The sequence below is a fragment of the Antechinus flavipes genome, chromosome 4 (assembly GCF_016432865.1).
Source record: "Antechinus flavipes isolate AdamAnt ecotype Samford, QLD, Australia chromosome 4, AdamAnt_v2, whole genome shotgun sequence".
In the NCBI taxonomy this organism is placed as follows: Eukaryota; Metazoa; Chordata; class Mammalia; order Dasyuromorphia; family Dasyuridae; genus Antechinus; species Antechinus flavipes.
In genome coordinates, this window is record NC_067401.1 from 38,960,182 (window position 1) to 38,986,442 (window position 26,261).

The 26,261-nt window shown below is 39.5% G+C and overlaps 1 protein-coding gene and 1 pseudogene across 3 annotated transcripts in view; both read right to left on the reverse strand.

The window, feature by feature from the left end:
- Nucleotides 1-5,278: 5,278 nt before the first annotated feature.
- On the reverse strand, nt 5,279-11,244 carry LOC127561228 (palmitoyltransferase ZDHHC3-like; annotated as a pseudogene).
- The window catches only part of TUFT1 (tuftelin 1), a 42,473-nt gene continuing 26,410 nt past the window's right edge, over nt 10,199-26,261 (reverse strand). For 2 of the 3 annotated variants that reach the window (XM_051992644.1, XM_051992643.1), the window contains 6 exons: nt 25,976-26,104; nt 25,344-25,438; nt 14,727-14,832; nt 13,329-13,412; nt 12,587-12,687; nt 10,199-11,821 (listed from right to left, as the gene is read on the reverse strand). In XM_051992644.1, coding sequence (XP_051848604.1) covers nt 11,758-11,821; nt 12,587-12,687; nt 13,329-13,412; nt 14,727-14,832; nt 25,344-25,438; nt 25,976-26,104 — 579 coding nt within the window. In that variant the 3' untranslated portion in view covers nt 10,199-11,757. Of the gene's footprint in view, nt 11,822-11,979; nt 12,093-12,586; nt 12,688-13,328; nt 13,413-14,726; nt 14,833-25,343; nt 25,439-25,975; nt 26,105-26,261 lie in introns of all 3 variants that reach the window. The other variant, XR_007953060.1, reaches the window with a different exon arrangement.

The window sequence follows — 26,261 nt, forward strand, 5'->3', positions numbered from 1 at the left end:
GGATTATCCAGTTCCTAAATATGAGTTTAAAGTCAAGGTTCCTCTATTCTCATCAATCCTATTATCTCCAACTTGCTTTACTAAAAAACATGCTTGACAAAAGGGTAATTCTTGATCTTAAAGAGTTTCAGGGAGGAGATTCTATCACTTCCTCACTCTCCAATTCCATGATTTAACCTCTCTCAGGAAGCTTTTTATATCTAGCCTCCATCCCTATTGTTGCAACTGAAATAGATTCTAGCCTTAAGGCATCTTGCAAATAATGGATATGTTGCCTCATATTATTACTGTTGGATATTATTCTCATACTTATTTACATGTTGCTTTGCAAGTGGATAGTGCTAACAAACTATAGATGGCATAAATTGGGGGTAGTCTCAGAGGGAAGGCACTGAGATTAAGGAGTACAGAAGATGGGATTTTCACAGACTTGAAGGAATGCAGGGAAACCAGAAGGCACAGATGAGGAGGGAGGAAATTCCAAGCACGGAGGACGCTCAGAGTCAAGAGATGAAGAGAATGATGTGTGAGGAAAAGCAAGACCAGTGGCATTGTTCTTAGAACACATGGAGAGCATAAAATATAAGACTGGAATAGAGGAAGGGAATAGATTACACAGGGCTTTAAAAACCAAAGAGAAGATTTTATATTCGATCCTAGAGGTAATAGGGAACCACTGGAATTAATTAACTAGGGGAATGTTACGGTCAGATCTATACTTGAGGAAGGCCGCTTGACAACTGAGTGAAGGATGGACTGGAAAACTCCCCCAGCTATTGTAATAGTCCAAGCATGAAGTGATGCGGGCCAGCGCCAGAGTGGTGGCAATCTCAAAGAAGAGCTGGAGCGTGTATGAAGGATTTTACACAGGTAAAATTGACAGACCTGGGCAACAGATTGGATGTGGGGAGTTGAGAGGAGCAGAGAAGGACCTCTATAGGTTGTGAGAGTAACTGGGAGGGTAGCAGTGCAAAGGATATATAAAAAATAAAGCAGTCTCTTTCCTCAGAGAGCTTACATTCTATTAGGGGAAATAACAGAAATAGATTTGGAATCTGAGGCTTCAAATTCCAGTTGTTCATCTTTATACCATCTTTATAATCTTAAGCAAATCACTTAGCTTTTTGGGGAGCCTCAGTTTCCTTTTCTGTAAAAGGAGATGGTTACATTAAATTACTTTTAAGGTCCCAGCCATGATTTTTTAATGATCCTAGCCTTTCTGAGCAGTGTTACCTCTGAATATATTCATTGCCAACTTGAATTAAGATAGGAATAGATTTTTAGTTTTTCATAAAATATTTGCCTGACTCAAGTATGATTTATTTCAGACCTAACCTAAATTCCTTGTGGTCCAAGAATTAATTTGAGTAACTTGGTTTACTTTCTTGATTGCCCTCCTTTATACTGAAAAGCTGAGCTCGGAGGCTTCCTAAGAAAAAACACCAAAAACACAGCTCATGGATAGAGGCTGAAGGTATGATTGACTAATTTTCCCTTCCCAGCTACTCCAGGTTGTAAAGACCTACCGCCCTCTAGTGGACATACTCTTGGGTAGTAGTAGCATCTCTACCACCCAAAAGGATGCTATTAAATGAGGAAAAGAAATTGAAAGAAAAAGCACAGGCAGAGAGGCAATGAATGATGGCTTTTTTTTAGAGAAACCTAGTGAGAAAACTAAAAAAAAAAAAAAAAAAGATGTAATTAATAATGTCAGCAAAATCTCAGGTTATAAAATAAGTCTGCACAGATCATTAACATTTCTGTATATTACCAACAAAACTGAAAAAGAGATAAAAAGAGAAACAACCTAAAATAACCACTGAATGTATAAAATACTTAAGAGTCTATCTACCAACACATGCACAGGAATTAAGCAATCAATAGAAATAAAGATAGATCTAAATAATTGAAAAATATTGATTGCTCAAGCCATAAAATAAAAATAAATGAACTACTTAAATTAATTCACTTACTCAGTACCATACCAATGAAACTACAAGAGAATTACTTCACAGAATTGTTATTTTTTTTGTTTGTTTTAATCGTGAAATTCAGGGGCAACTAGATGGCATAGTGGATAAAGCACTAGTCCTGAATTCAAATATGATCTCAGACATGTGACACATACTATCTAGGGAAATCACTTAACCCCAATTGCCTTTATAAAAAAATAAAAATAGTGAAATTCATCTTGAAAATATTCATCTGTAGTCATCAAAACTATTTGGTAATAGCCAGATGATTTCACAAAGGCCTGGAGAGACTTACATGAACTGATGCTGAGTGAAATGAGCAGAACCAGGAGATCATTATACACTTCAATAACAATACTATATGAGGATCAATTCTGATGGACTTGGCTCTCCTTCAACAATGAGATGAACCAAATTGGTTCTATTTGTTCAATAATGAAGAGAACCAGCTAAACCCAGCTAAAGAACTATGGGAAATGAGTATGAAGCACAACATAGCATTTCCACTCCTGCTGTTTTTGTCCGCTTGCATTTTTGTTTTCCTTCTCAGGTTACTTTTACCTTATTTCTAAGTCCGACTTTTCTTGTGCAGCAAAATAACTATATGGACATGTATACATATATTGTGTTTAACATATACTTTAACATATTTAACATGTATTGGTCTACCTGTCATCTAGGGGAGGGGGAGGGAGAAGGAAGGGAAAAGTTGGAACAGAAGGCTTTGCAAGGGTCAATGCTGAAAAATTACCCATGCATATATCTTGTAAATAAAAAGCTATAATAATAATTTTAAAATGTAAAAAAATATTTTTTTAATGTTAAAAAACCTATTTGGTACTGGTTAAGAAACAGATCAATCAGTAGAACAGATTATGTATACAACATATAAAAGCAAATGAATAGTAGGCTTTTTGTTTGATAAATCAAAGACTCCAGAGTTATTGAGATAAGAAGTTGGTTTGACAGAATCTATGGGAAAACTTGGAAGCAGTTAAATAGAAAGTAAGTATAGACCAGTATCTCACACTATATATCAAGATAACCTCTAAATGGATATATGATTTAGTCATAAAGAGTAATGTCATAAACAAATTACAGAGGCAAGGAAGAAATCACCACAAATTTAGGGTTGGGGAAGAATTCATGATCAAACAAGAGATAAAGAAAATAATAAAAGATAAAATGGAAATTTTTTATTATGTAAAATTTTACATATTTTTAGTTTTTCCAACAAAAAAACAAAACAAAACACAAATGCAGCTAAAATTAGAAGAGAAGCAGGTAACTAGAAAAAACTGGCAATTTTTTCTAACAAAAATTTCATTTCCAAGTGATTCAAATTCATAAGACAAAGAGCCAGTTCTCCATTTCATAAATGGTCAGAAGATATGAATGGGTAATTCTTAACAGAAGAGAATCATGCTATCAATAACCATATGGAAAAAATGATCCAAGTCATTAATAACTAGAAATTTTCAAATTAAAACTCCTAGGTTTCTCATATCCATAAAATTGGCAAAAATGTGGGAAAAATAACAAATATAGGGATTTCAGGAAAATTGATACATTTAATATAATTGATAAAGCTGTGACAATAATAGGCAAAATTGAGAATTTGTATAGCCATTGTGGAAAACAATTTCAGACTATATCCTGAAAGTTACTAAATTGAATACACTATTTGATCCAATTATACTAAAACTAACCTCTTTCTTAAAGAGATCAAAGAAAAAGGAAAAGGACTCATACTTATTATTATCTTTTTATTGCTACTTTATTCAAATCAACTGTCATGGTAGGGAAAGAACACTAGGTTGTTAGGAAACCTGGATTCTAGTGTACAGTGTACATCTAGTGTACAGCATAAATTATCAGTGTAAATTTAGGTAAATTACTTCTCTGGGTCTTAACTTTCTCATCTATAAAATTAAAAAGAAATGGTCTCTAAGATTACTTCCTTCCTGAAATTCTATGAATTTATATTGGTTCCTAAGTAGGTAATCCTCTGAGAATAAGTTATATGGCAGGTGTGTGTACTGATATTGGTAAACATTTGGCTCACTCTTTTAAAAGGTTGGATTTTCTTTCTTGTGGAAAAATTTTATTGTGTTTTCCATAGAAAAGCACTGACAGAAACAAACCAAAAAATGTGGCACATTCCCATTATTTTCTGAAAAGTGGCCAAGATTAGTGACTTTCTCCACACCCAGATTTGGACTGATATTTAAGAGATCTCATTCATACTCTCAAAATAAAAGCTAAAAATTAAAAAAAAAGATGTTTGAAAAATCAACCGATAAAAATTCAAATGTCTGGCATTCAAAATGCCCTCTTATCCCTCTCCCCTGCAAATCTATTCATAGATTCTTGCTCCAACCTAAAACCCCAATCACCTTAGTCACTTAGGTTGAGGTCACATTTTTGTTCTATGTGTCACTCCAGTACCCTTTTTTTCTCCTGGCTTTGTAAAATCACAGGCCAGAGTGTCAACCATTCTCCCCACATTATCTATGATAATAGCATTTTGACTCCTTAACAATGAAAACCTCACTGCTTACATGTCTATGTGTGTTTATTACTGTAGGTAATTATCAGAGGATGACTTTGCTTTGTTGGGTTTGTAAATGCTAATCCCTGAAAAAGAATCATTTTGGGGAGTGTGTCTATACTTGCCTAGTAGAGGCACGTATTCTCATACTGACTTCTTTGCCATCTTCTTATTTCCTATCGGTAATACTGTTTAACTGGCATCTCATTAAGGAAACAATGCCTTGAGCTGCTCTCCTAAAATTGCATTTCTCATTCTTATTTTAGTATAAGACCTTTTGCACTGAGGAAAAATCACCCATCTAAGTCATTCTATTGACTGATGGCACAATTTCTTGATTTGGTTGAAACAGACTTTACTCCCATTTACCCCACACCTCCTTTTTTCCCTTTCACCAACAAGGCAGCTAGACAGAAGGAAGGGAGATCTGAGCCTTGGTTTTTGTTTTCTTTTAAATTTTCAGCAGTATTCTATTTTTCCAAAAACATGTAAAGATAGTTTTCAACATTCATTTTTGTAAGACTTTGTCTTCCAAGTTTTTCTCTTTCCCTCCCTTACTTCCTCCCTCCCCAAGGCAGCAAGTAATCTGATAGTTAGATATGTGCAATTCTTTTAAACATATTTCCATACTTGTCAAGTTGTGCAAGAAAAATCAGACCAAAGGAGAGAAAAAAAACAAAAGAAAGAAAAAAGAGGTGAAAATACTATGCTTTGATCTATATTCAGTCTCCATAGCTTTCTCTCTGGATGCAGATGGCATTTTCCATCCCAAGTCTACTGGAATTGCCAGGGCCTTGTTTTAAAGCTAATTCCACTGCCCCAAGAGGCCCTTCTGATGGGCTCCATTCCCTGATCCTCAATCTTTCCCCTTTGAGTGATTGAGTATCCAGGATCCTCAGTGCAACCCCAGGATGGTTTTTTCCCCATGATGGTCCCCAGAGGTGCTGGGAGACAGATGGGGCTCTGCTCTCACTGCTGGGATCACCATTGTCCAGTCCCACAAAACTCACGACTCTTGCAGTTAGTAGAAGTGGGCGCCCAGCGCTACTTTCATGTTAATTTTGTTAAACAGAAAGCAGAGAAGAACCCAAGGCCAGGAAAGTTCACTTAAAATGGTTTGGATTCTTCGGATCACCAGACCACACGCTGGTATGTGTCTGCTTCCCCCTAGTCTGGTGAAGGAAAGGGGCTATAGAACAGATGGCCAGATACTGCTTTCATGTCCGTCCATTTTGGTTTTTGTAGTCCATCTCTCTTGTTCAGTTGTTCTAGTTCTGTTTTGTTAGTGCAAAGTGTACCTGGGTCTCAAACTTTATTGATGTAAAAATGATCAGAATCACTGTAGATGGGGTGGATGAGCTCAAAGCAATGCAGGAAATGAAATCCCACTATGCTGAGGGCATGCAGATAAATGACTGCTAGATACGTTGTAAACAGCAAGAAGTGCTCTGGCTAGTCTCTCCCACACAGTTAGTAGCTCAAGGACAGTGGTGATCCATCTTTTGAATATCTCTTACACTGCAATGATGGGCTCTGTCAAGTTTGATGCTCCTGTACTTTGGACATTTGAACACTGCTTGCCTTGGCTTCAACTGTAACTTTTCACGAACTATTTTGTGGAACTTCTTCTGGGTCCTGCACCTGGGTCTGTTAGCATAGCCTGGAAGTAAGAAGCAAGAGCCAGGGAAACAAGGCAATACTACTCCATCGATTACACTATACACACAGTGGGATGTGTGTCGAGGGGCTTTGGCCAAGTAAAAGATGAAGACAACTCAGAAAGAAGCAATAATGCTTCATTATTAAGTAGAATTCAGCTACATTTTCTTTTTTTTCAATCTCTAGCTTTTCATTTATTTTAAACATGCATTATTTTAGAGAACTTTCATAATTATTCTCATATAGTTTGATGCAGTCAGCAAATGTACTGATTTCTGAGTTCAATACTTGTAGTCTCTCACTGATATATTCTAATTTATAAAACTGAGCTAATTGAGATATTGCTGGGTAGAAAGTTCCTTGAGAGAAGATGAAACTATTAGGTACTTCTTAGGAGTCTTTGGGAACACTCAGTTTTGGCATTATAAGAATATGTAATAGAATTTGTTATTAATGCATTTTAAAACAGCTATTTCAACTATATTTTCAAATATTTGTTGAACACTTGGCACAAGCCCCGGTATGGAGTTGTAAAGATATGAGAAAATATGCAACACACTTTTGTGTTTTTAAGAAGCCCCAGTATGGAGTTGTAAAGATATGAGAAAATATGCAACACACTTTCTGTCTAGTGGAAAAGATAATCAATGCACATGAAACAATTCAAATATAATGCAAGCTACTAAGTAACTAAGAGATATGGTATATATTATAAGTGCTTAATGAATTTAAGAGACAGTTCAGTTTGGGCTAAATTAGTAGGGGAAAGGGTTGGAGCTGGCATTTACCATATGAATGCTTATTCACTTCCCCTTTTTTCCTCTTCCCTCTAAAGGATTTTCTAAAATCATCTTTGACTCTTTTCTTTCCTATCCTATTGATTTATTCTAGTTTGCAAGCTCAGATAGACTGGAGGGACCATGTCTTAATGGTCTTCGTAATTCCATCAGACCATAGCACAGTACTTCAAAAGATTACAGAGAGAAAAGGAAGGAAGAGGAAAGAGGGAGGGAAGAAACAGAAAAGGAGGAAAGGAGAAAGAAAGGAAGACAAAAAAAAAAGGAAGAAAAAGAGAAGAAAAAGAAAGAACAAGTTATTTTGTTAGTTCATTTAAAAAAGCTGTTAATTCCAACCCAAAAATACCCATTTGATTAAGTCTTTTAGTGGTTTAGCTAAAAAGGTCCACTTTAATTTAAATAGGCTGAAAAAACCAGTCAATTCTTTTGTTAAAACGTTTTAATTTTTAACTTCTTTGGGTATCTCACCACCCTCACCCCCCACTCCCAAATATCCACAACGCTGTTGAGTGTTTTCATATCTGATTTGGTCACGGTGGAGGACAAGGAAAATGAAAAAAATCATAGAAGGAAAGGTGTACTGGAGCCAGCTTTGAACTAATAATACCATTGTTAAATAAATTTTTAGTGTGAACATTTAGACTTCAGAAATTGGCAAAGGGCTAGAAATTGGGACTTGATTTATTGTTTGGTTGGTTGTGTAGGCTTAAGAAATTGATGGAGAAGATGTTAATAATGCAGATTAAAATTTTAAAATGTGTCAAGGCACTTTCCTCTCCGCCCACAGGGTTGGTTATTAAGCATTTACTAGAACACCCCTGGAAAGAGGTCTCCCCAGTTTCTTTTCCCACGTTGGGGCTGAGCACTCCAGGCTCCCAGGAGGCTGCTAATGAGAAATGCATGTCTGGGCAGCTTTGACACCCAGCTTAAGGAAACTGGCTGATCCTGCAAAGGCTCCAGGGAATAGGGCCGGATCCTCCCTCCACAAGATGTGAAAGCAACAGAGAAGCTGGCTCAAAAATGACAAAACACAGGAAATAAATAGAGCATTCAGTCCAAGAACAGCTTACCTCACCATGCCCAGCCTAGAGAACACTAGGCCCTCTTGATCTCACTTTCTTTCCTCCCTCCTTCCACCTCAAGTTGAAGAGTTTCCAAGACTTGGATGCCTTTCTCTCCCTACCAAACCCGGTACCCCTTCCCTATGTCAAATTTTCCGCTCTACACAGAAAGGGCTCCACACCTACATGGGGAAATACAGAGGCTCAAAATTCCTCAGCTGAAAGGGAGCCCAGAGACTATCCAGTTCAGCTCTTGGATTTTCATTTCTATAGCAGGTCTTTCTTGATTTCCCCCAGCTACCTTTTCTGGATATAGTACTCTTTCTGTATACATACATGTATATAAGAATATACAACATATGTATACATCCACAGACATATAATTTACACTTATAGACATATACACATGTAAACATTTATATATTCATTTTATTGTTATATGTAATGATGTTCAGTCCTTTCAGATATGTGATTCGTTGTGACCCCATATGGGGTTTTCTTGGCAAAAATGAGTGGCAATTTCATTCTCCAGCTCATTTGACAGATGAGGAAACTGAGGCAGGCAGGGTAAAGTGATTGGCTCAGGATCATATTAAACATTTACTAAAATGTGTAATGAGGCAATTAGGTAGCACAGTAGACAGTGTCAGGCTGGGAATAAAAAATATTCATCTCTACGAGTTCAAATCTAGTCTCAGACAGATAACAGCTATATAACTCTAGGCAAGTCATTTAACTGTTTTCCTCAGTTTCCTCATCTGCTAATGATCTGGAGAATAAAATGGCAAACTACTCCAGTATCTTTGCCAAGAAAACCCCAAATGGGATCACAGAATGTGACGAATGAAAAAATGTCATATACACACAACATATTACATTTATTCCATTCTTATGTTGTATGTTCTATTTATATAATTTGTCTTTGCCTACAGAAACTGTTTTCATTTTTTGCTCTAATGCTTAACCTAAATCTGTAGGTTAGCAAATGCTTGTTGATTGAGCTACAACATCCCCAATCATCAACCAACCACTTTAATCTTGAAGACCAAGAAAGCTATTTATATTAGATGGGCCTCTCCTTTCTTTTAAAAATTAACAAGCATTTATTTATTTTTCCTTCCATGACCCTAGTTGGGGGGAGGAAAGGAGAGAAAAAAACAAAAGCCCTTATAACAAATCTGCATAGTCAAGCGAAAGCAACATATTGGCTATTTCAAAAAAGTCTCATTTTGAATTTTTAAAAAATTTTTTATCCTCCCAAATGGAAAAAAAGGAAAAGGAAACTTTCCAATAATGCTTCATCAAGTAAAGCACAATTCCCACGTTGGCCACATTCAAAAATTGTCTCCTCTGTCAGGAAGCAGGTAGCTTTCTTCCTTTTCCATTCTTTGGAAATGTGGTTTTTTTGTCATTGTATTGATCAAAGTTCTTAATCCTTTCAAAGTCTTTTTTTTTTTTGGGGGGGGGAGGTTATTATATAAATTATTGTCTTGGTTCTGTACATTTGGCTCCTATGGCAGGAGCGGGACAGGGCTGGGGGAGAGATTTCAGGTTCCTCTGGTCCAGAGAGCATTAGTGTAAATTCAGCCATGTCCCCATTCAGCCCTGCGGCCATCTGCATACCCAGCCAGAAAGAAAGAGTTGGTGCTAATTGAATGATGCCCAGAGATAGCCCAAACACTCCCCCAAAAGCCGCAGTCAGCATTTCCAGAGCTTTTCATTTCTGCAAAAGACCTGGCAGTTAGTTACTCATCTACCCTGCGGTGCTAGTTAGTGGCTCTATCTGTAATCACAGCACTTCTATCTCTTACCGGTTCCCTTTCCCAAGCCAGGAGACATTCAGGCATTCAGCCAAGGCCTCCACTCCAGGGAGGGCCCAATGACAGAGTTAGGAGTCACCCCCAAACTCTCCTGGTCCCTCCAAAATCAGGATGCAGATTGCTTAAGCTGAGCTCCCCTTCTGCAGCCCCTACACTCTGAAAGAACTCACATGAGGAAACCACAAAGGCTTTGGGTTGGAGGGTTTGCAAATCATATTAAAGAGGAAGATCTGTCTCTCTAAGAATTCTTCCCATGTGGAAAGCAGGGCTTCCTTCAAGAAGCTAAAGGAGATATTTTTGGTTTTTTCAGCCTGTAGATAAAAATCAGACCAGAATCTCAAGAGACACGTTAATATAATTTATTCAATTCACCATATAAAGAGTATAGACCGGAAACATTTTAGAGCTAGGAGGGACTTTGGAAATGGGCTAGTTTAGACTCCTCACTCTATAGATGAGTTACCTGAAGCATGGAATGACTTGCCTACAGGGGTGGAGCAAGTTCTGGGTCTAGTACCTCTACACAGCTACAGGTAGACTTAAGTTTTCTACTTTTGAGTTAGGCAGAGGTAAGGGACTTAAGAGCTTTGCTTTTTGTTAATATTCTTCTACAAGATTCTATTAACTCTCTTTTGCTTTATCTCTATCACCTGAGGCTACAAGTCAGGGACCTAGAAGAGATCATTCAGAAGCAGTATACCAAAAAGGCTCCTGAATGGTGGAGGAGGGAAGGAAAGCAGGGAAAGGGAGATTCAAGGGAAATCCTTTTCTAGAGTCTTACTCATGAACTTTCTGTACAATCAATATACACTCCCTTTCCCACCTGCTCTCCCACCCCGCTATAGTCTAAATATGTAAACATATATACAATTCCCTACCTGGTCTACAACTTGGGCATGGGAGAAGGGGAGAAGAGAGGGAAAACACATGGATATGAGAAAAATAAAAGCCACAACTCTAAGTTCCAGAAAACTTTGATATTAAAACAACTACAAGACATAACCAAAGACACCAATAACTTAGCAAAATAAATACTGAGGGAGCATCTGCTGCTTCTCTGGGACTCATGCAATCTGGTGGAAAAACTTTCCTCCAAGCTCTGGGACCAGGAAGCTGGGGTGTTTCTAGGGCTGAATTTAAAGGGAGGAAAAAATAAAAAGAGAAAACAAACAAAAACTTCAAGAGTTTCTGGGAATAGTGGTAGAAGCCAAAAACAGCAAGGACTCGAGCCTAGCTCATGTCCCTTCCTGCTACAGATCCATTTTCTGAATATAGATTATTTTTCTGTTTCACTCTATTCCCCAGGATAATAGGGATCTAACCATAAGGTAAGACATCCCCATTGTAGCCACATGACCGCAAGTTTGGTGGGGATCCCACCATCTTGGGAAGCAGAGAAGTGGGGGAAATGGTGTTTTGCTAGAAGCAACACAGGAGGAAAAAGGTTCGGTCCCCTGAGGATGAGAGCCAGTCTAAGTGAATATCTGTTGCTCCGTGTCAGGGCTGGGTGAGCCAGGGCACCCCGTCCCACTCCTGTGCAACCCTGGTCTCCAGGGCAGTCCAACACCCACTTTGAGGGAAACTCTCCTCTCTAACGCAGATCAGCAACAATCATGGTATTTTGGGCGTCACCACGGGCTCCACCCTGGTCCGGGGCCCAGCAAAGCGGGTTTCTGTCCCGGTGGCTTCCTTCACAGGCTCCGGGTCTCCAGAGGAAGGCCTTCCCCTTCCTCTGTCTGCCCAGCACACAGAAGAAAGGAGTTCAAGAATTAGGCATAAATGGGGGCTGCGGGGCAGCCAGGGAGCGGTCAAGAAGTAAAAGTCTGCGACACAACAGGGGACGGGTTTTCTCTTTAGGCCAGTAAGGGTAGCAAGCAGCACTATTCAGTTTACGGCTCAGGTTTCCACCACACGGATGAGAGGCAGGGGCTTAGGGTTTGGAGGCCTGGAGATCCTGACGCTGGGAAGAGACAAGAGGAGAACACTTAGGGCCCCGAGTCCTGTTTGGGCCCCTCCTCCACCCACTCTAGCCTCCACTTTCTCTCTATCTGATTAACTTCTGTGGTAACTAATCTTCCCAGTGCTTCTATTTTTTTTTAAACCCAAATTGCCAATCACCTCTCAGAAGACTGTTAAGACTTCAAGACCCTTTTCAATCCTATGAAGCTGACGCTGTTCTTTATATCCATACATGATCTTCTTCTCCAATCATCCCATAAATCATCTTCAATCTTGGCCCATAAATGATATTAGGGAAGAGGAGATGAGAGGGTAATTTAGAAGTGGAAATACAGAGAAAAGGAAAATGGGAGGTGTGTCAGGTCAGGGTGGGGGGAATTGGTCAAAAGAGGGGTTTTAATCTTTTGCTGTGTCAAGGATCCTTTGGGCAATAATCTAGGAAAGCCATTGGACCAAGACAAATGAAGCCAATAAAATAGTGTTTTTGAATAATGAATTTTGAATTTGAAAATAAAATACATAAGTTTACAAAGGAAACCAATTAATTAAGTAAAATTATCAAAATATTGGGGGGGGGGGGAGGGAAAAGAAAGGTTCAAAGGAACCGGGTTAAGAATCCAACCTGGTCTAAAGGAATAGACTTGTTCTATGTCATTCTCTTGCTACTAAGTGAGATATGGAATTGAGTAAAGGCACCCTTCACAGCCAAGATTTTTCTCTCTTGTTCCTTTCCTTTTTTTTTCCTGAATTGAGTCCATATACTCACCTTCCTAGGCCGTCACTCTTGGTTCGGGTTTGGGTACTGAAATTTCCAGGACTGATCTGTTTTTCTATCAGGTGTTCCATTCGGTCATGCATTTCTAAATTCTAGGATACACATCCCAAGGTGAGAGCACATTCATTCTCTTGTTGTCCCCCACCCACTGATTAATCCTTTCTTGTCACCTCTCCCTGCCACCTTTGGAGATATTACTCCTCAACTGAAATACCTTCTCCTTCGTATCCACTATTCCTTTTCTTCCCCCCTTCTTCTCCAGGTTATCTTCCATCCAACAATGATGATTTCTTTACTGTGACACCTTTTACTGCTTCTATTCTTCAGTCCTCGTTGTATGGACTTGTCTAGATAGTCTTAAGTGTGTGTACACATCATGTGAACACAGGAACACACATCCAGTCTCCTAAACGAGGCTGTAAGCAGCCAGAGAGCAGAAGGCCCATTCTTCCATTTTTATTTTGTCTCTCATGTACCACCCACTCAAGTCTTCCGCAGACAGTGGTTGCTCAATAATTATTAGTTACTCAAAAGTATGTAAGAGCCCTGCAGCTAAGTTAGAAATTATTCAGTAAACACAACTACACTTTGCAGAACAAAGGTACCATCCCAACAAGGAAAACTAATTGTCCCAAAGACTCGCTTCCTGAAGCTTTCCCGCCCATCAGCCTCTCAATCTTCTCAGGCCCCAAGAACCCACATTCCCCTCTAAGGTGATTTCCATGTGTCTTACCTCAGCCTCCAAATAGGCAACCTTCTCTTTGAGCTCCTGGATGGTTGTGTCCTTGGACTGAATCACCGTTTTAGAATTCTGAAGCTGTAGGGACAAACAATGGGCTATTGAAAAAAAAATAATCAACATAGGCCAAATGACTTTCACCTCCAGCTGCGAGAGAAGCTGTGGAAATGTGAATTTTCACCCCTTTATGAGCTGCCTTTCAGTTTGCTTTTTGATACAAAAGGCATTTAAATCAACATAATGATCTCAGATGGAAAACGAAGCCAAAACAATGTACTCTATTTGGCCTGGGAACATATACATTCTACAATGCAGCAGATTCACCTTCCTAATTATATTTTGCTTAAGCTCATAGAAAAATGAGTCTGCATTTCCTGAGCACACACTACCAATCGGGAAGAAAACCCTGAAATATGCCAGCCTGAGTGTATAAATCCAGTTTAGGATTTAAAATCTGCTCTACATAGGGACAAACCTACACCCCTTGTCAGCTCCACAAGATGAGACCTCCATACCTTTGCCCCAAATGAATTTGGGGGTGACTGCTTGAGGGGGAAAATGATATAGTGGGATTCTTTGGTCCCCTAATCTTTAGGGGGGAGAAGGGCTGGGTCAGGAAACCCTGAATCTTCTGGCTTTGGAATCTGTCCCAGAAATCTTTCCTGATTACTCCTTAGCTTCTAAGCCTCAGGAAAACTCCTTAGGATAATCACCACCTTTAATTCTCCTGGAGATTACTCCTTAGCCCACCACCTTCCACCACCCTTAATTCATCTAGAGATTACTCCTTAGCCCACCACCCTTACTTCATCCAGAGATTGCTTCTTAACCTTGGGCCATAGAATCAACATGTATTCCTTAACCTTAGACTATAGAAGATTAGATAAAGCTGTACTCTGTCTTTCAGTCATTTGCTATTTTCCAATCATGAACCTAATCTGCTGAGAACTCTCAGTGTCAAAATATACCCTTTTTTTGCCAACTTAAAAAAAGAAAAAATAATAAAAATTTCTCTAGATCACATTTAAAGACAAAGCAAAGAGAGTTCACTCCCTTCTTTTCATTAACAACAGTTTTTTTAGAATGGCTCACAGAGAAAGGAGGAGAATGAGTTTTGGCTCATTTTCTTTCCTCTCCCCACCCTCTATGGAAGTTAAATGATCAAAAGGCAAAGGGGGAGAACTAAATCAGGACAGTATAATCCTGGATTATAAATATGGATATAGATATATATCGAGAGAGAGTATGCTATAAGCACTCAAACAGAAACCTCTGGATAAAGGGCAAGAGGATTTCCCTGGCCCAGACTTGACAGGCAAAAACAATTCCATAGGGCAGTGAGGGATGGGGTATTTTGGGGAGAGAGAAAGGGGGGATGAGATCATGTCTCACCTGCTCTATCATCTGCCGGACTTTCCGCTGTTGACTCTTGAGCATGTCATCCAGGTGATGGATCTTCTCCCGAAGACCAGCCACTTCTTTCTCCAGCTGAGTAGCCCTGGAGACAGAAAGGACCAGAGGATTGATGCAAAGAGAAAAAAATCCTCTCTCTGTCCCGTTACAAGGCCAGGACAAGAGAGAAAACATGATTTCCAGGGCTGTTAAATTCTGTTTCTCTTTGATCTGAGGTGAGATTCTATTTAATATTCTGTTTTACTGTCATCTCTGCCAACCGTCCTGAGGGCTTGGGGTGGGATGCCACAGAATCATAACGTTCTGGAGCTGGAGTTCATTGGGCCTACTATATGCCAAGGCATTATGCTGGGCCCTGGAGACACCAAGAGAACAAAGCACAATTTTTGCCCTTCAAGGTTTATATTCTACTACACTTGTGCATTTAAGAAATGGCAAGTCTGAAAAGAAGCCTATGACCTTACTATGAAGGCTTATATCATTACATTTCCCAATAGCTGCTCTGTTTGGTTTTGACTTTATACACATCACGTTCCCATTTCCCCTTCCTCCAATGACAAGCAGCCTCTTTTTAGCTTCCTTTCCCCCATTAGACTGAAAGCTCCTTGATGACAAGGGCCCTCTTTTTCTTATTTGCATTCTCAGCACTCAGGATAGTGATTAGCAGAGAGGAAGCACTAGATCATTAATTACTGGCCATTGATTATCAAATAAACCAAAGAGCTTGTTTTGATACTAGAGACAATGGAAACCAATTAAGATTGTTTAGGAGGAGTGACAGTCTTCAGGAAGATTATTTGGTCAGTTTTGCTGAGGAGCTACTAAAGTGAGAAACATGAAGGGTGATCCCAGAATTTAATACTGGAAGAGATTTCAGAAGTCACACTGATTAAAACAATTCCTGCCATAATATACGAGCAAGTGGCCAAGAAGCCCCCACTGGAAGATTTCCACCACCTCCTTCCAGGCAGACCATTTGGCCTCTGGCAAGATTTGATTATTGGGAATCTTTGCTGGTATCAAACCTAAATTGGCCTTTTTGTAAATCCCTCCTATTGCTCCTGATTCTGTACTCTGAGTCCTCCAAGAGAACTTGAACAGTGGAAAGAGCATTTGATCAGAGGTCCCAGGTTCAAATCTCCATGATATCACATCACTTAACTTAAAACGCGGTAAGTCAGTTTCCTCGTGGGTAAGAAGAAGAGGCTAGACTAAGTGGGCAGCCATGTTCCATCTCTTCCAGCTCTAATCTAAGTCTGTAATCCTCCATTCCTAAAGCTCATCATCCCTCCCCCTCCAGGACTTTCCAAAACTTGAAGCCAGCCAGTCTATCTCTCTGAGCCTTCTCTTCTCCAGGCTGAAAACTACTAGCTCCTTCAGCCTGTCTTCTCAAAATACAGACTCAAGACTCTTCACCATCTGGGCTGCTTTCTCCAGACACTCCTCCAGCTCCTCAATGCCCTTCTTAAACTTCAGCGCCCAGAACTGAGCACAGTATTGCAGATGTAGTCTGAGACAGCAGGACAGAGGAATCCCCGGGAAATTCTGGGGATATCAACTGACTTCTGAAAGCTTTCCTGACTCTCAATGGCCACCAAGATCTCTTTGGCTCCCCAACCCACCTCCACTGCTAATTTAAATTAAGCTTACTGTTCACTAACACTCCCAGATATTTTTCAGATGACTTTTGCCTAATCATGCCTTTTTCTATCCTTTTGAAGCAAATTTTTGAGCTCAAGTATAACATTTTATAATTACCCCCACTGAATTTCATCTTAGGAGCTTCAGTCCACTGTTCTAACCTGGGACTTCTTAAAATTTTTCCACTCATGACCCTTTTTCACTGGAGACATTTTTACATGATCCCCAGGTACACAAAATATTTACTAATAAATCATAGTTTCACAACTCTCATATTCAACTATTAGACCTCATATGGGGTTGCAACCCAAACTTTAAGAAGCTGAGCTCTAGCCTATTAAGACCTTTCAGGATCCTGCCATCTATCATGTTCTCCTGGTTTTGTGTCATCTGCAAATTTTATATGAATGCTGCCTGTGCTTTTATCCAGATCCTTGATAAAAATCTTTAACAGCCCAGGGACAAGAACAGATCCCTAAAATCCTCCACTGAAGACCCTTTACCAATGAGACATTCGAACCACTTATGACCACTCTGAGGACTTCAGCCATCTAATCCATCTAATTGTGTTCTCCTTTAGTCCACAAGTCTCCACCTTTTCCACAAAACTAGTATGAGATTTACTATCAAATGCTTTGCTAAAAATCTTGGTAAACAACACATCTGCTATTCTCCTGATCTGCTAGTTTATAACCCTGTCAAAAAAAAGAAATGCCAATCTAGAATGACCAGTTTTTGGTGGAGCCATGCTGCTGTGCTTCTAGATTATCTGCTTACTGTCTTTTTCACGATCCATTGTAGAAGCCAAGCTCACTGTCTATTGTTCACAAACTTTCATTTTCTTTGCTGAAATTTTCCCTTCTCCAATTGAGTAGCAATTCCATTTTAAAAAATATCACAGACAGTGACTCAATAATCATATTCATCTGTTCTGAGTACCTAAGGATGGTTCATTTGGGTCAGATGACTTGAATTAATCAAGATCACTTGGATAACAAAGTACCCTCTTATTTAGCTTGGGCAGCAACTGCCTATCAATTATTTGTATGTCATTTGGGGGGAGGGGAGATAACAGATACATCTTTTTAAAAATCTAAGTTGGCTGGGTATTTTCCTATATAGTCACAATGGTTTCTGTTAGAGCAGGGCTTCTTAAATGTTTTATACTCACAACCCTTTTTCATCTGAGAAATTTTGGTATACAAAATCAAACATTTACTGATAAATCATAATTTTTGACTCCCACATTCAGTTACAAGACCTCATATAGGGTCATGATCCACAGTTTAATTAGTCCAGAATACTTATCTCTCCTGTGAAATGGGGGTTCATAATCTTTTTTTTTTTGTTTGTTTGTATCATGGACCTATTAACTATTGGTAGTTTGGTGAAACCGATGAACTCCTTTTCCAAGAATAATTTTTTTTAATAACTTTTTATTGACAGAGCCCATGCCTGGGTAATTTTTTTTTTTTTACAACATTATCCCTTGCACTCACTTCTGTTCCGACTTCTCCCCTCCCTCTCTTTGCCCCCCTTGATGGCAAGCAGTCCTATACAAGTTAAATATTTCACGGTGTATCCTAGATACAATATATGTGTGCAGAACCAAACAGTTCTCTTGTTGCACAGGAAGAATTGGATTCAGAAAGTAAAAATAACCTGGGAAGAAAAACAAAATGCAAGCAGTTTACATTCATTTCCCAGTGTTCTTTCTTTGGGTGTAGCTGCTTCTGTCCAAAGGATAATGTTCTTTAAAAGTACAAAATAAATTACATAAGATTACAAAGGAAACAAATTATACTGAAATATAGTTATCAATTTTTTTTTTTAATTCAGACCTTAGGTTAAAAACTCCTTCTCTGTAACCTTTAAAATCTATTCTCCCCAAATCTAGGGTGTATATAAGACTATACTTATAGCTGCACCTAGCTTTTGTTTAAGTCATTTCCCCCTACTCCAATTCTATTCCAGCCACTGGTTCCTCCAAGTTAGTAAGAATCAAATTCAACTCAGACTTTTCCCTTATTGGTTCCTATACTTTTTTAAGGTATAGCAAATTATCTTTAAATCAAATGAAGTTATCAGTTACTCTGCTTTTGGCAGGGAGAATGCTCTGGCAGGTATCTGAATGAATGAAATCTTTCATCGCTTCTATATTATGTGCAAATGCCAAACATGTGGCAAACTCCTCATCTAGTTCTCCTTTCTGTCCAACTGATCTGCAGTATATTCTAATGACAGAGTAATACCAATTACACCCAACTCAGCCTCAGCCTTGGATCACACTCACCGTTTTGGCTCCTACATATGAGCTGCTAAATGAAGGTGAAGAAAATCACTCAACTCTGAGCCCACTACAAATTTATGTAATTTAAGCCCAACTGGGCCCTCAATTTTGCTAGACAATCCTGCTATACCTTCCCTTATTAACTCACCATCCTGCTCTCTCCACAGGGACTTTTCCAAAGTTTCTCATCCCTTCTTAAACATCTCATGGCTTCCCATTCCCTTCAGATGCCCCAATATCGCTGGAATATGGCCCCCTTCTCTCTCCTGACACTGCTATCGCCTCACTTCTGGATAACCACAAAAGCCTCATGTGAGTCTGCCTGTCTCGGTCTCTCCCAACTCTAATCCATCCTCCCCTTCAACCACCAAAGCGATTTTCCTACTCAATGAATTCTAGTGGCTTCCTGGGATCTCCAGATCCCTTCATTACCTGCCCCCACTTTCTTACACCTTGCTCCTTAACTTGTACTCTGTGATCCAATAACACTGACCTCCTGGCTAGTCCATGAACATGACACTTTGGGTATTTTTCTGTCTGTCCCCCATGACTGGAATGCTTTTACTCCAACTACTGATTTCCCTGGCTTCCTTCAAGCCTCAACTAAAATCCCATCTTTTTACAGGAAATCTTTCTCAATCTCCCTTAATTCTAGAGCCTTCCCTTTATTATTTCCTGTTATCCTGCATGTAACTTGCTTGTATTTGTTCGCCTCTGGATTTCTCTGTTAGATAGTAAGCTCCTTGAAGGTGTATGGATAGGATTTTTCATTTTTTTTTTTGTCCTTCACAGTCATGGATCATTGTATTGCTGCAAATAGCAAAATCATTCATTGATCATCCCAAAACATTGCTATTACTTTGTACAAGATACATTTCACTTTGATTGAGTTCATGAAGGACATTCCAAGTTTTTCTGAGAGCATCCTGCTTATCATTTCCCATAGAACAATAACATTCCATCATAATCACATACACAATATCTGAATATATGTTCTTAAAATATAGAACTTTGGGAACCTGGGTGACAAAGTGGATAAAGAACTCAAACTAACGTCAAGAGACAGGAGCTCAAATTTTGCCTTAGTCCCTAATAGCAGTATCTCTACAGTTACTGCCATTACTAGTCTCATTTCCTCATTTGTAAAATAGGAAATTATAATGATACCTATTACCTCAGAGCATTGTTTTGAAGATTAAATGAGTTTATATAAAGAACTTTTAAGAAAGCAATTCTTAAGAGTACTACCATAAACATTTTTATAGTTATTGTTATTAATCTTTCTCACTTATCCCCCTTTTCAATTATGCCATTTTTTCATCTCCCTGTTTTTTTTGTGTGTGTAAGGCATACTTTTAAAAAGCTATTATATTCCAGGTATGAGTTTTAACCACCAAATCTCAAAGATATTTCTGAGGCCAAATATACCTCCTTACAAAAGGCCTACCTACTTCCTTCTTGGTGACTTAAAACAGTGGTCATTTCTGCATAGCTATCTGACTTCATGATCCCTTTGGGGGTCATTTTTTCCTTTAAAACTTTTGGGTTATCTTCTCTGATATTCTTCATTCACTATACCTATGTATTTTCTATGGAATTAAACTTGGTAGATATACATAGGAAATTCCTTCGCTCCCCATATTTATTTTAAAGCCTGAAGATGGCATAAATCTATCTTTACACAAAAGATGTACACCAAAAAAACCAAATCCCATTCTCAGATACCATCTTCTTAATCAGTCAATTCAAAATCTTAAATCACTTATAGTCCTCTTCATTTCTTATCTTCAAGAAACAGCAGTAAGAAAAATACAAACTTTCTCGACCAGAACATTTTCATAATCTCAGCAATTACTTTCTAGATTCTTTCTGGCAAGGTCATATGTCTCCAAATGAATCACAAGAACTGGTGGTAGTCATCTTTTTTCTTTCTTTCTTTTTTTTTTTTAATTAGCAAAAATGAATTTTTAAAAGAATATTATTGATATATTTTAAGTCATCCATTTTCTTAAGTCTTGGAAAGTTCTATCATATCTTGAATACATAGGATATATACCCCAGAAAGACAAGAAGTCTATTATTATCAGGTCAACCAACTATTGCTACTTCTTCTCTGACCCTTGCTGGAGGATCTCTCACCCTACAGCTGCTGTATTAGTGTCATGTTATTGTTTAGAAGATCAGTTTCTTCTTCAGAGGATCTAACTCCTTCTTCCTCATTTTTAGAAGTGGAAAGTGAAGTATAATGAGAAGTGACTCCCTGAAGATCACAAAATCATGATTAGCTCAGCCAAGACTGAACCTAAGGCTTCTAACTTCCAGGCCAGTAATTATTCTATCACATCACATGATCTCTTCAAAGCAGACAGAACCAAAAATCCCCAGAAGGCTAAGCCACTTGAGAAAAATAAGCCATGACTTTCCAGCCTGCTGCTGCTATCTCCCTGTGCCTCAGAAGCATAATGCTTGGTGACCCCAATTTTTTTTTTTTTACAAGGTAGAGGAGTCCAACACCATTGGAAAACCAAAGTAGAGACTCTGATGGAAGGTTTCATTATATTGCAGTTACATACCCAGCCCCTTTTGGGGTAACAGAGAGGGATACCTAAAAAACCCAGAAATCTACAACTGTGTCCCAAGTCTGTCATTTAAGCTCTAAAACTTCCTTTTTCTACCTCTTGCCTATTTTCTTTCTCAATTTGTTTTGTTTGGAAAATCTGCATTTTATATGGCCAATTGTTAAAATAGTTTAATTGTATATTAATATGAATTAAAAAAATTTATTAAGCACTTACACATCAACTACTAGATTATAAATGTCAAAGGAAAGAGAATTCCTGCCCTTAAGGAGCTTCTCTGCTAGAGGGTAGAGTGGATTTGATTATGGCTCCCGAACTACAGGAAGGAGAAAAGCAGAAAAATGGCTGAGTAAGTAGGGAAATCTGACTGCAGCCTGCCTACTCTAAATGTTATAGATCAGGATTTTATATAAGCAACATAATCTGTAAAATAAATGGTTTTATGAATGTAGGCGGCCAACGGGTGCAGAGGACAGAGCACTAGCTCTAGTGAAGATTAGCAAGTGGGCCACTGTGGTTGGAGGATGAGTAAAGCATGAAGACTTGAAAGGTAGGGAGGGGCTAGATTATGAAAGGCTTGAAGGACCACAGAGAAGATTTTATATTTGATCTCGGAGATAGAAGGGAGCCACTGAAACTTATTTATTGAGTTGTATGTATAGGAGGCTTGGGTAAGTCCATGTGTTAGGAAAATCATTTTGGTAACCGAGTCAAGGATGATTTGGAGAGAGTGAGGAAGGATAATGTACAAGGGAATACCTCTCAGAGTTATGGATACCAAACCAAACCAAACCAGAGAAAATTACAAAAAAATTAAATAATTTCAACTACATAAAACCAAAAAACTTCTGCATAGACAAAAGTAATGCACCTAGGATAAGGTAAGGAGAATAAAAAAATCTTTGTATCAAAGTAATCTGATTTAGCATCCAAGATAAATATAAACAAGATAAAAATAATAAACAATGCTATTCCTAATCGATCAAGGGGTATGAACAAACTGTTTTCTTTCTTTCTTTCTTTTTTGCTGAGACAATTGGGATGAAGTGACTTGCCCAGGGTCACATAGCTAGGAAGTGTTAAGTGTCAGAAGCCAGATTTGAACTCAGGCCCTCCTGACTTCAGGGCTGGTGCTCTATCCCCTGTGCCTCCTGGTTGGCCCGAACAAACTGTTTTCAAGAAAAGTTGCAAAGATCAGAAGCATGAGAGAGAATCCTCTAATTCAATAATAAGAGAAATGCACATCAAGGTAAGGGAAATTTCACTTCACATCCTGAAAACTGACAAAAGACAAAAATAGATAACAATTAACACTGGAGGGGTTGGAAAGATAATCATATCTTGAATACATAGGATATATACCCCAGAAAGACAAGAAATCTATTATTATCGGGTCAACCAACTATTGCTACTTCTTCTCTGACCCTTGCTGGAGGATCTCTCACCCTACAGTTGCTGTATTAGTGTCATGTTATTGTTTAGAAGATCAGTTTCTTCTTCAGAGGATCTAACTCCTTCTTCTTCCTCCTCATTTTTTAGAAGTGGAAAGTGAAGTATAATGAGAAGAAAGTCTCCATAAATACCAAAATACTTACAATGGCAATTTCAACAATGGCAAAGAATTAGAAAACAACGTAGATACCCATCAGTTGGGGAATGGCTAAACAAATTGTGGTACATGAAAGCAATGGAATATTGTTGTGTTGTAATTAACAATTAATGTAATAAATAAAAGCACAAAAATATATAAACTGGCGCAGAGATAAGGAAGCAAAATCAACAAACTTCCTTTCTATCTCCCCCTTCCTTCCTCTCTTTTCTTCCTTCATGCTTCATTTTTACTTTCTTTCCCTCCTCCTTTTGCCTAAAATCCAAATAACCACATAGATTTAGTTTCTTCCTCTTATATTTCCATTAATTCAACCTTTCAATATTGGGGGAGGGGAGGGAAGAATAACCCAAAATAATTGAGTTGTATTTTGAGTTTTTGACCCACTCTGGAAACAGACTAGGTCAGGCAGGCAGATGACAAAAGCAAAGAACTAAAAATAAAATGTTTAGATTTTCATGGCTGACCTAAATTTAAGATCTAGAGTCATGAGGACAAGGATAAAGGCCTCAAGAAAGCTCTATCCTCAAAGACTGTGACGGGAATTACAATGTACAGGCCTAATAAGATTATAGTTTAGACTATATCCAATACAACAATATTAAACTGGATCTGTGATTCATCCCTTGACAGTTTATTTATGTTTATGGCCTACAGCATAAAGAGGCCAGAAATTCCTCACTGGCCTTGGGCTGAGAGTGGCCTAATTTGGTGATATTCTATGTTTCAATGACACAGGCTTTCTCTGTCTCCCTGACCATAAGAAAAGTAGAAAGTAATTTATTCATCATTTAATATTAATTAAATTAGATGTAACTTAAGTCTACTTCCCAAATCACTGTTGAAATTTCTTCTTTTGCCTCTGCTGGATAAATACACCTTTTCTAGCTTCTTTCAAGGCTCTACTTGGTTCCCACTTCCCAGAAGAGGCCTTTCCTATTTGAAATGACTTTATACATGTTTACCCATGCACATATAGAATCAATCATACCCACCCCTAAGTAATAGCAATAGCAACTATTTCCCGCTAATGTCAATTCTTCAGGAAAGTTTTGATCTTGGTTTTCTCAGTGATTTCTCAGGTTTGCAATAAAGGCTCCCCTCTCCCTTTATATCAAACTGCTTCAGGTTACCCATCTAATCTCTGTTGGAACCCTTCCAGAGACAGGGAGTTCCATAAATAGGCCCTTCTGTTTCCACTCACATTCACCTCCACATCATCCTTTAGTCTGTGGCCAAATCTCTTTTTCATTTGCAAAGCCATACCATTCATTAATCAAAACCTTCCACGGATTCACCAAATTAAAATTCAAACTCTGACACTTGGCAATGTAAGACCTTACACAACTGCTGCTGTTTGAGCTCAGTTGTGGCCCTTTGTGGGACAGCTAGCTGATGAAGTGTCTAGTGCTGGGCCCGGAGTCAGGAAGTCATCTCCCCAAGTTCAAATGCAGCTTCAGACTCTTACTAGCTGTATGACCCTGGATAGGTCCCTCTGCCCTGTTTGCCTCAGTTTCCTCATCTGTAAAATGAGCTGGAGAAGAAAATGGCAAACCACTGCACTATCTCTGCTACAAAAACCTCAGAAGAGGTCACAAAAAATCTGACGAGATTGAAAGATGACTTAATTTTTAAAAAATTGACTTTCTACATTTTTCTCAAGATACTCCTCTCTCTGTCTATGACTGGTCTGAACTAGGCTATTATTTGTATCCCATACACGACCTGTACTTTATCTGCCCTCCATCCCTTTTTTCCTAAAATCTCTTTTTTTTAAAATTTTATTATTTTTTTTCCTAAGGCAATTGGGGTTAAGTGACATACTCAGGGTCACACAACCAGGAAATGTTACATGTCTGAGGCCAGATTTGAACTCGGGTCCTCCCGCTCTATCCACTGCACCAACTAGCTGTCCTTAAAGCCAAATTCAAACGTCACGTCCCCCAGAAAGCCTTCCTTGATTTTCCCTGTTATGGTGCCCTCTGCTCCCCTTGGGCCTCACACATCCTATAAATTCTGCAGGCAGGCTCTCTGGAATCCACATTTTTTTCTCTTGCAGCACTTGGCAGGGTGTGTTGCACACACTGGGTATTTCACATCCGTTTTATGGAGGACACGGTCTTATTTTGCTCCCATTTACGACACCAGGTCCCCTTCCTGCTAATCTTCTCTGTAGCTTCCAATTTTAGCACACACGTTGCTGAAGCGAGCGCCCAGGTCCCCTTCCTAGCTCAGACAGTTGATCTGTCTCCCTCAGCCGTGGCTCTGACCGCTAAGAACTCCCTGGCAAGGGGGACCCCCCAAGGTGGTCCAGGTTCCCAAACCAGGGAGAGTCCACACCCTGCCGAAGCATGTGGGTGAGTCAGGCCGGCCAGGTGTGACATCAGCAGCAGCTCCCACCCCAAATCTGGCCCTGCGAGAGCCCCAGCATGCAACGCCCCCGCCCCAGCTGCAAAGTGAGCAAGCAGGAGCCTTACTTTTCCTGTTCTGCAAGGCAGTCAGCATTGCGGGTCCGAAGCTCCTCCAGGGCCGTGTTCCCTTCCCTGACCTTCTCCTGCAAGCTCTCTTGTTCCTAGGAAGGGCCAGAGAAAGGCAAAGTCGGGATGAGGGAAGGCATCTGCCTCCAGAGAGAATCGCAGGGTCCACCGCCGCACAGAGATGGGCTCACGGGTGCCTTCTGCTGAGATCGAGAACCCTTCCCTCTCCCCCTCAGAAACCTCACCCTGCTGCCCTGCGGGAAAGCCCAGCCCTGATGATTCCAGAGCTGGTTCATCTGCCAACTCTGGTTACCATTCCCCGGGCACCAAGTGCCGACTTAAAAACAATCTCCAAGCCTAAATGGGAGATGTGCAAGCTGGAAGGGAAAAGTTCCTCAGCAACAGGAGAGGTTAAGGGGAGACCCCCCTCCCAAAAAAAAAAAAAAAAAAACCTTCCCCATCTTTCAAACAAGGAAAGAAATCCACCATTGTGGAATGTCCCTTAAAAAGAAGGCAGCCGGGTCTGAGTGTACAGGACAGCAGAAGTGCCCCCAGCAGGAGGGTGGCTAGGGTCATAGTTTAGGGTGTCTCCTGGCCCCGAGACCTGAAATCCAAGCGAATGGAATAGTCACCTTCTCCATCCCCGACATGCACCTCTGAAGCTCGAGAACCTCCGCATCTCTCTGCTCCAACTTGCTCTCCGCTCTCTGAAGGGCAGAACTGCTCACCTCGGCTTCTCTCTGGTACCGGCTAAGTGTGGTCTAAAATACAGAATGCCACTTGGTAACTGGGAAGATCCACCCCACAGATATCTGCGGGGGAGAGCTATAAAATTCCATTAGCAGGTGCCTACTGTGTCCAAGTCACCATGCTAAATACTAGAGAATGAGAGACAAAAATCAATCAGTCCCTGCCTTT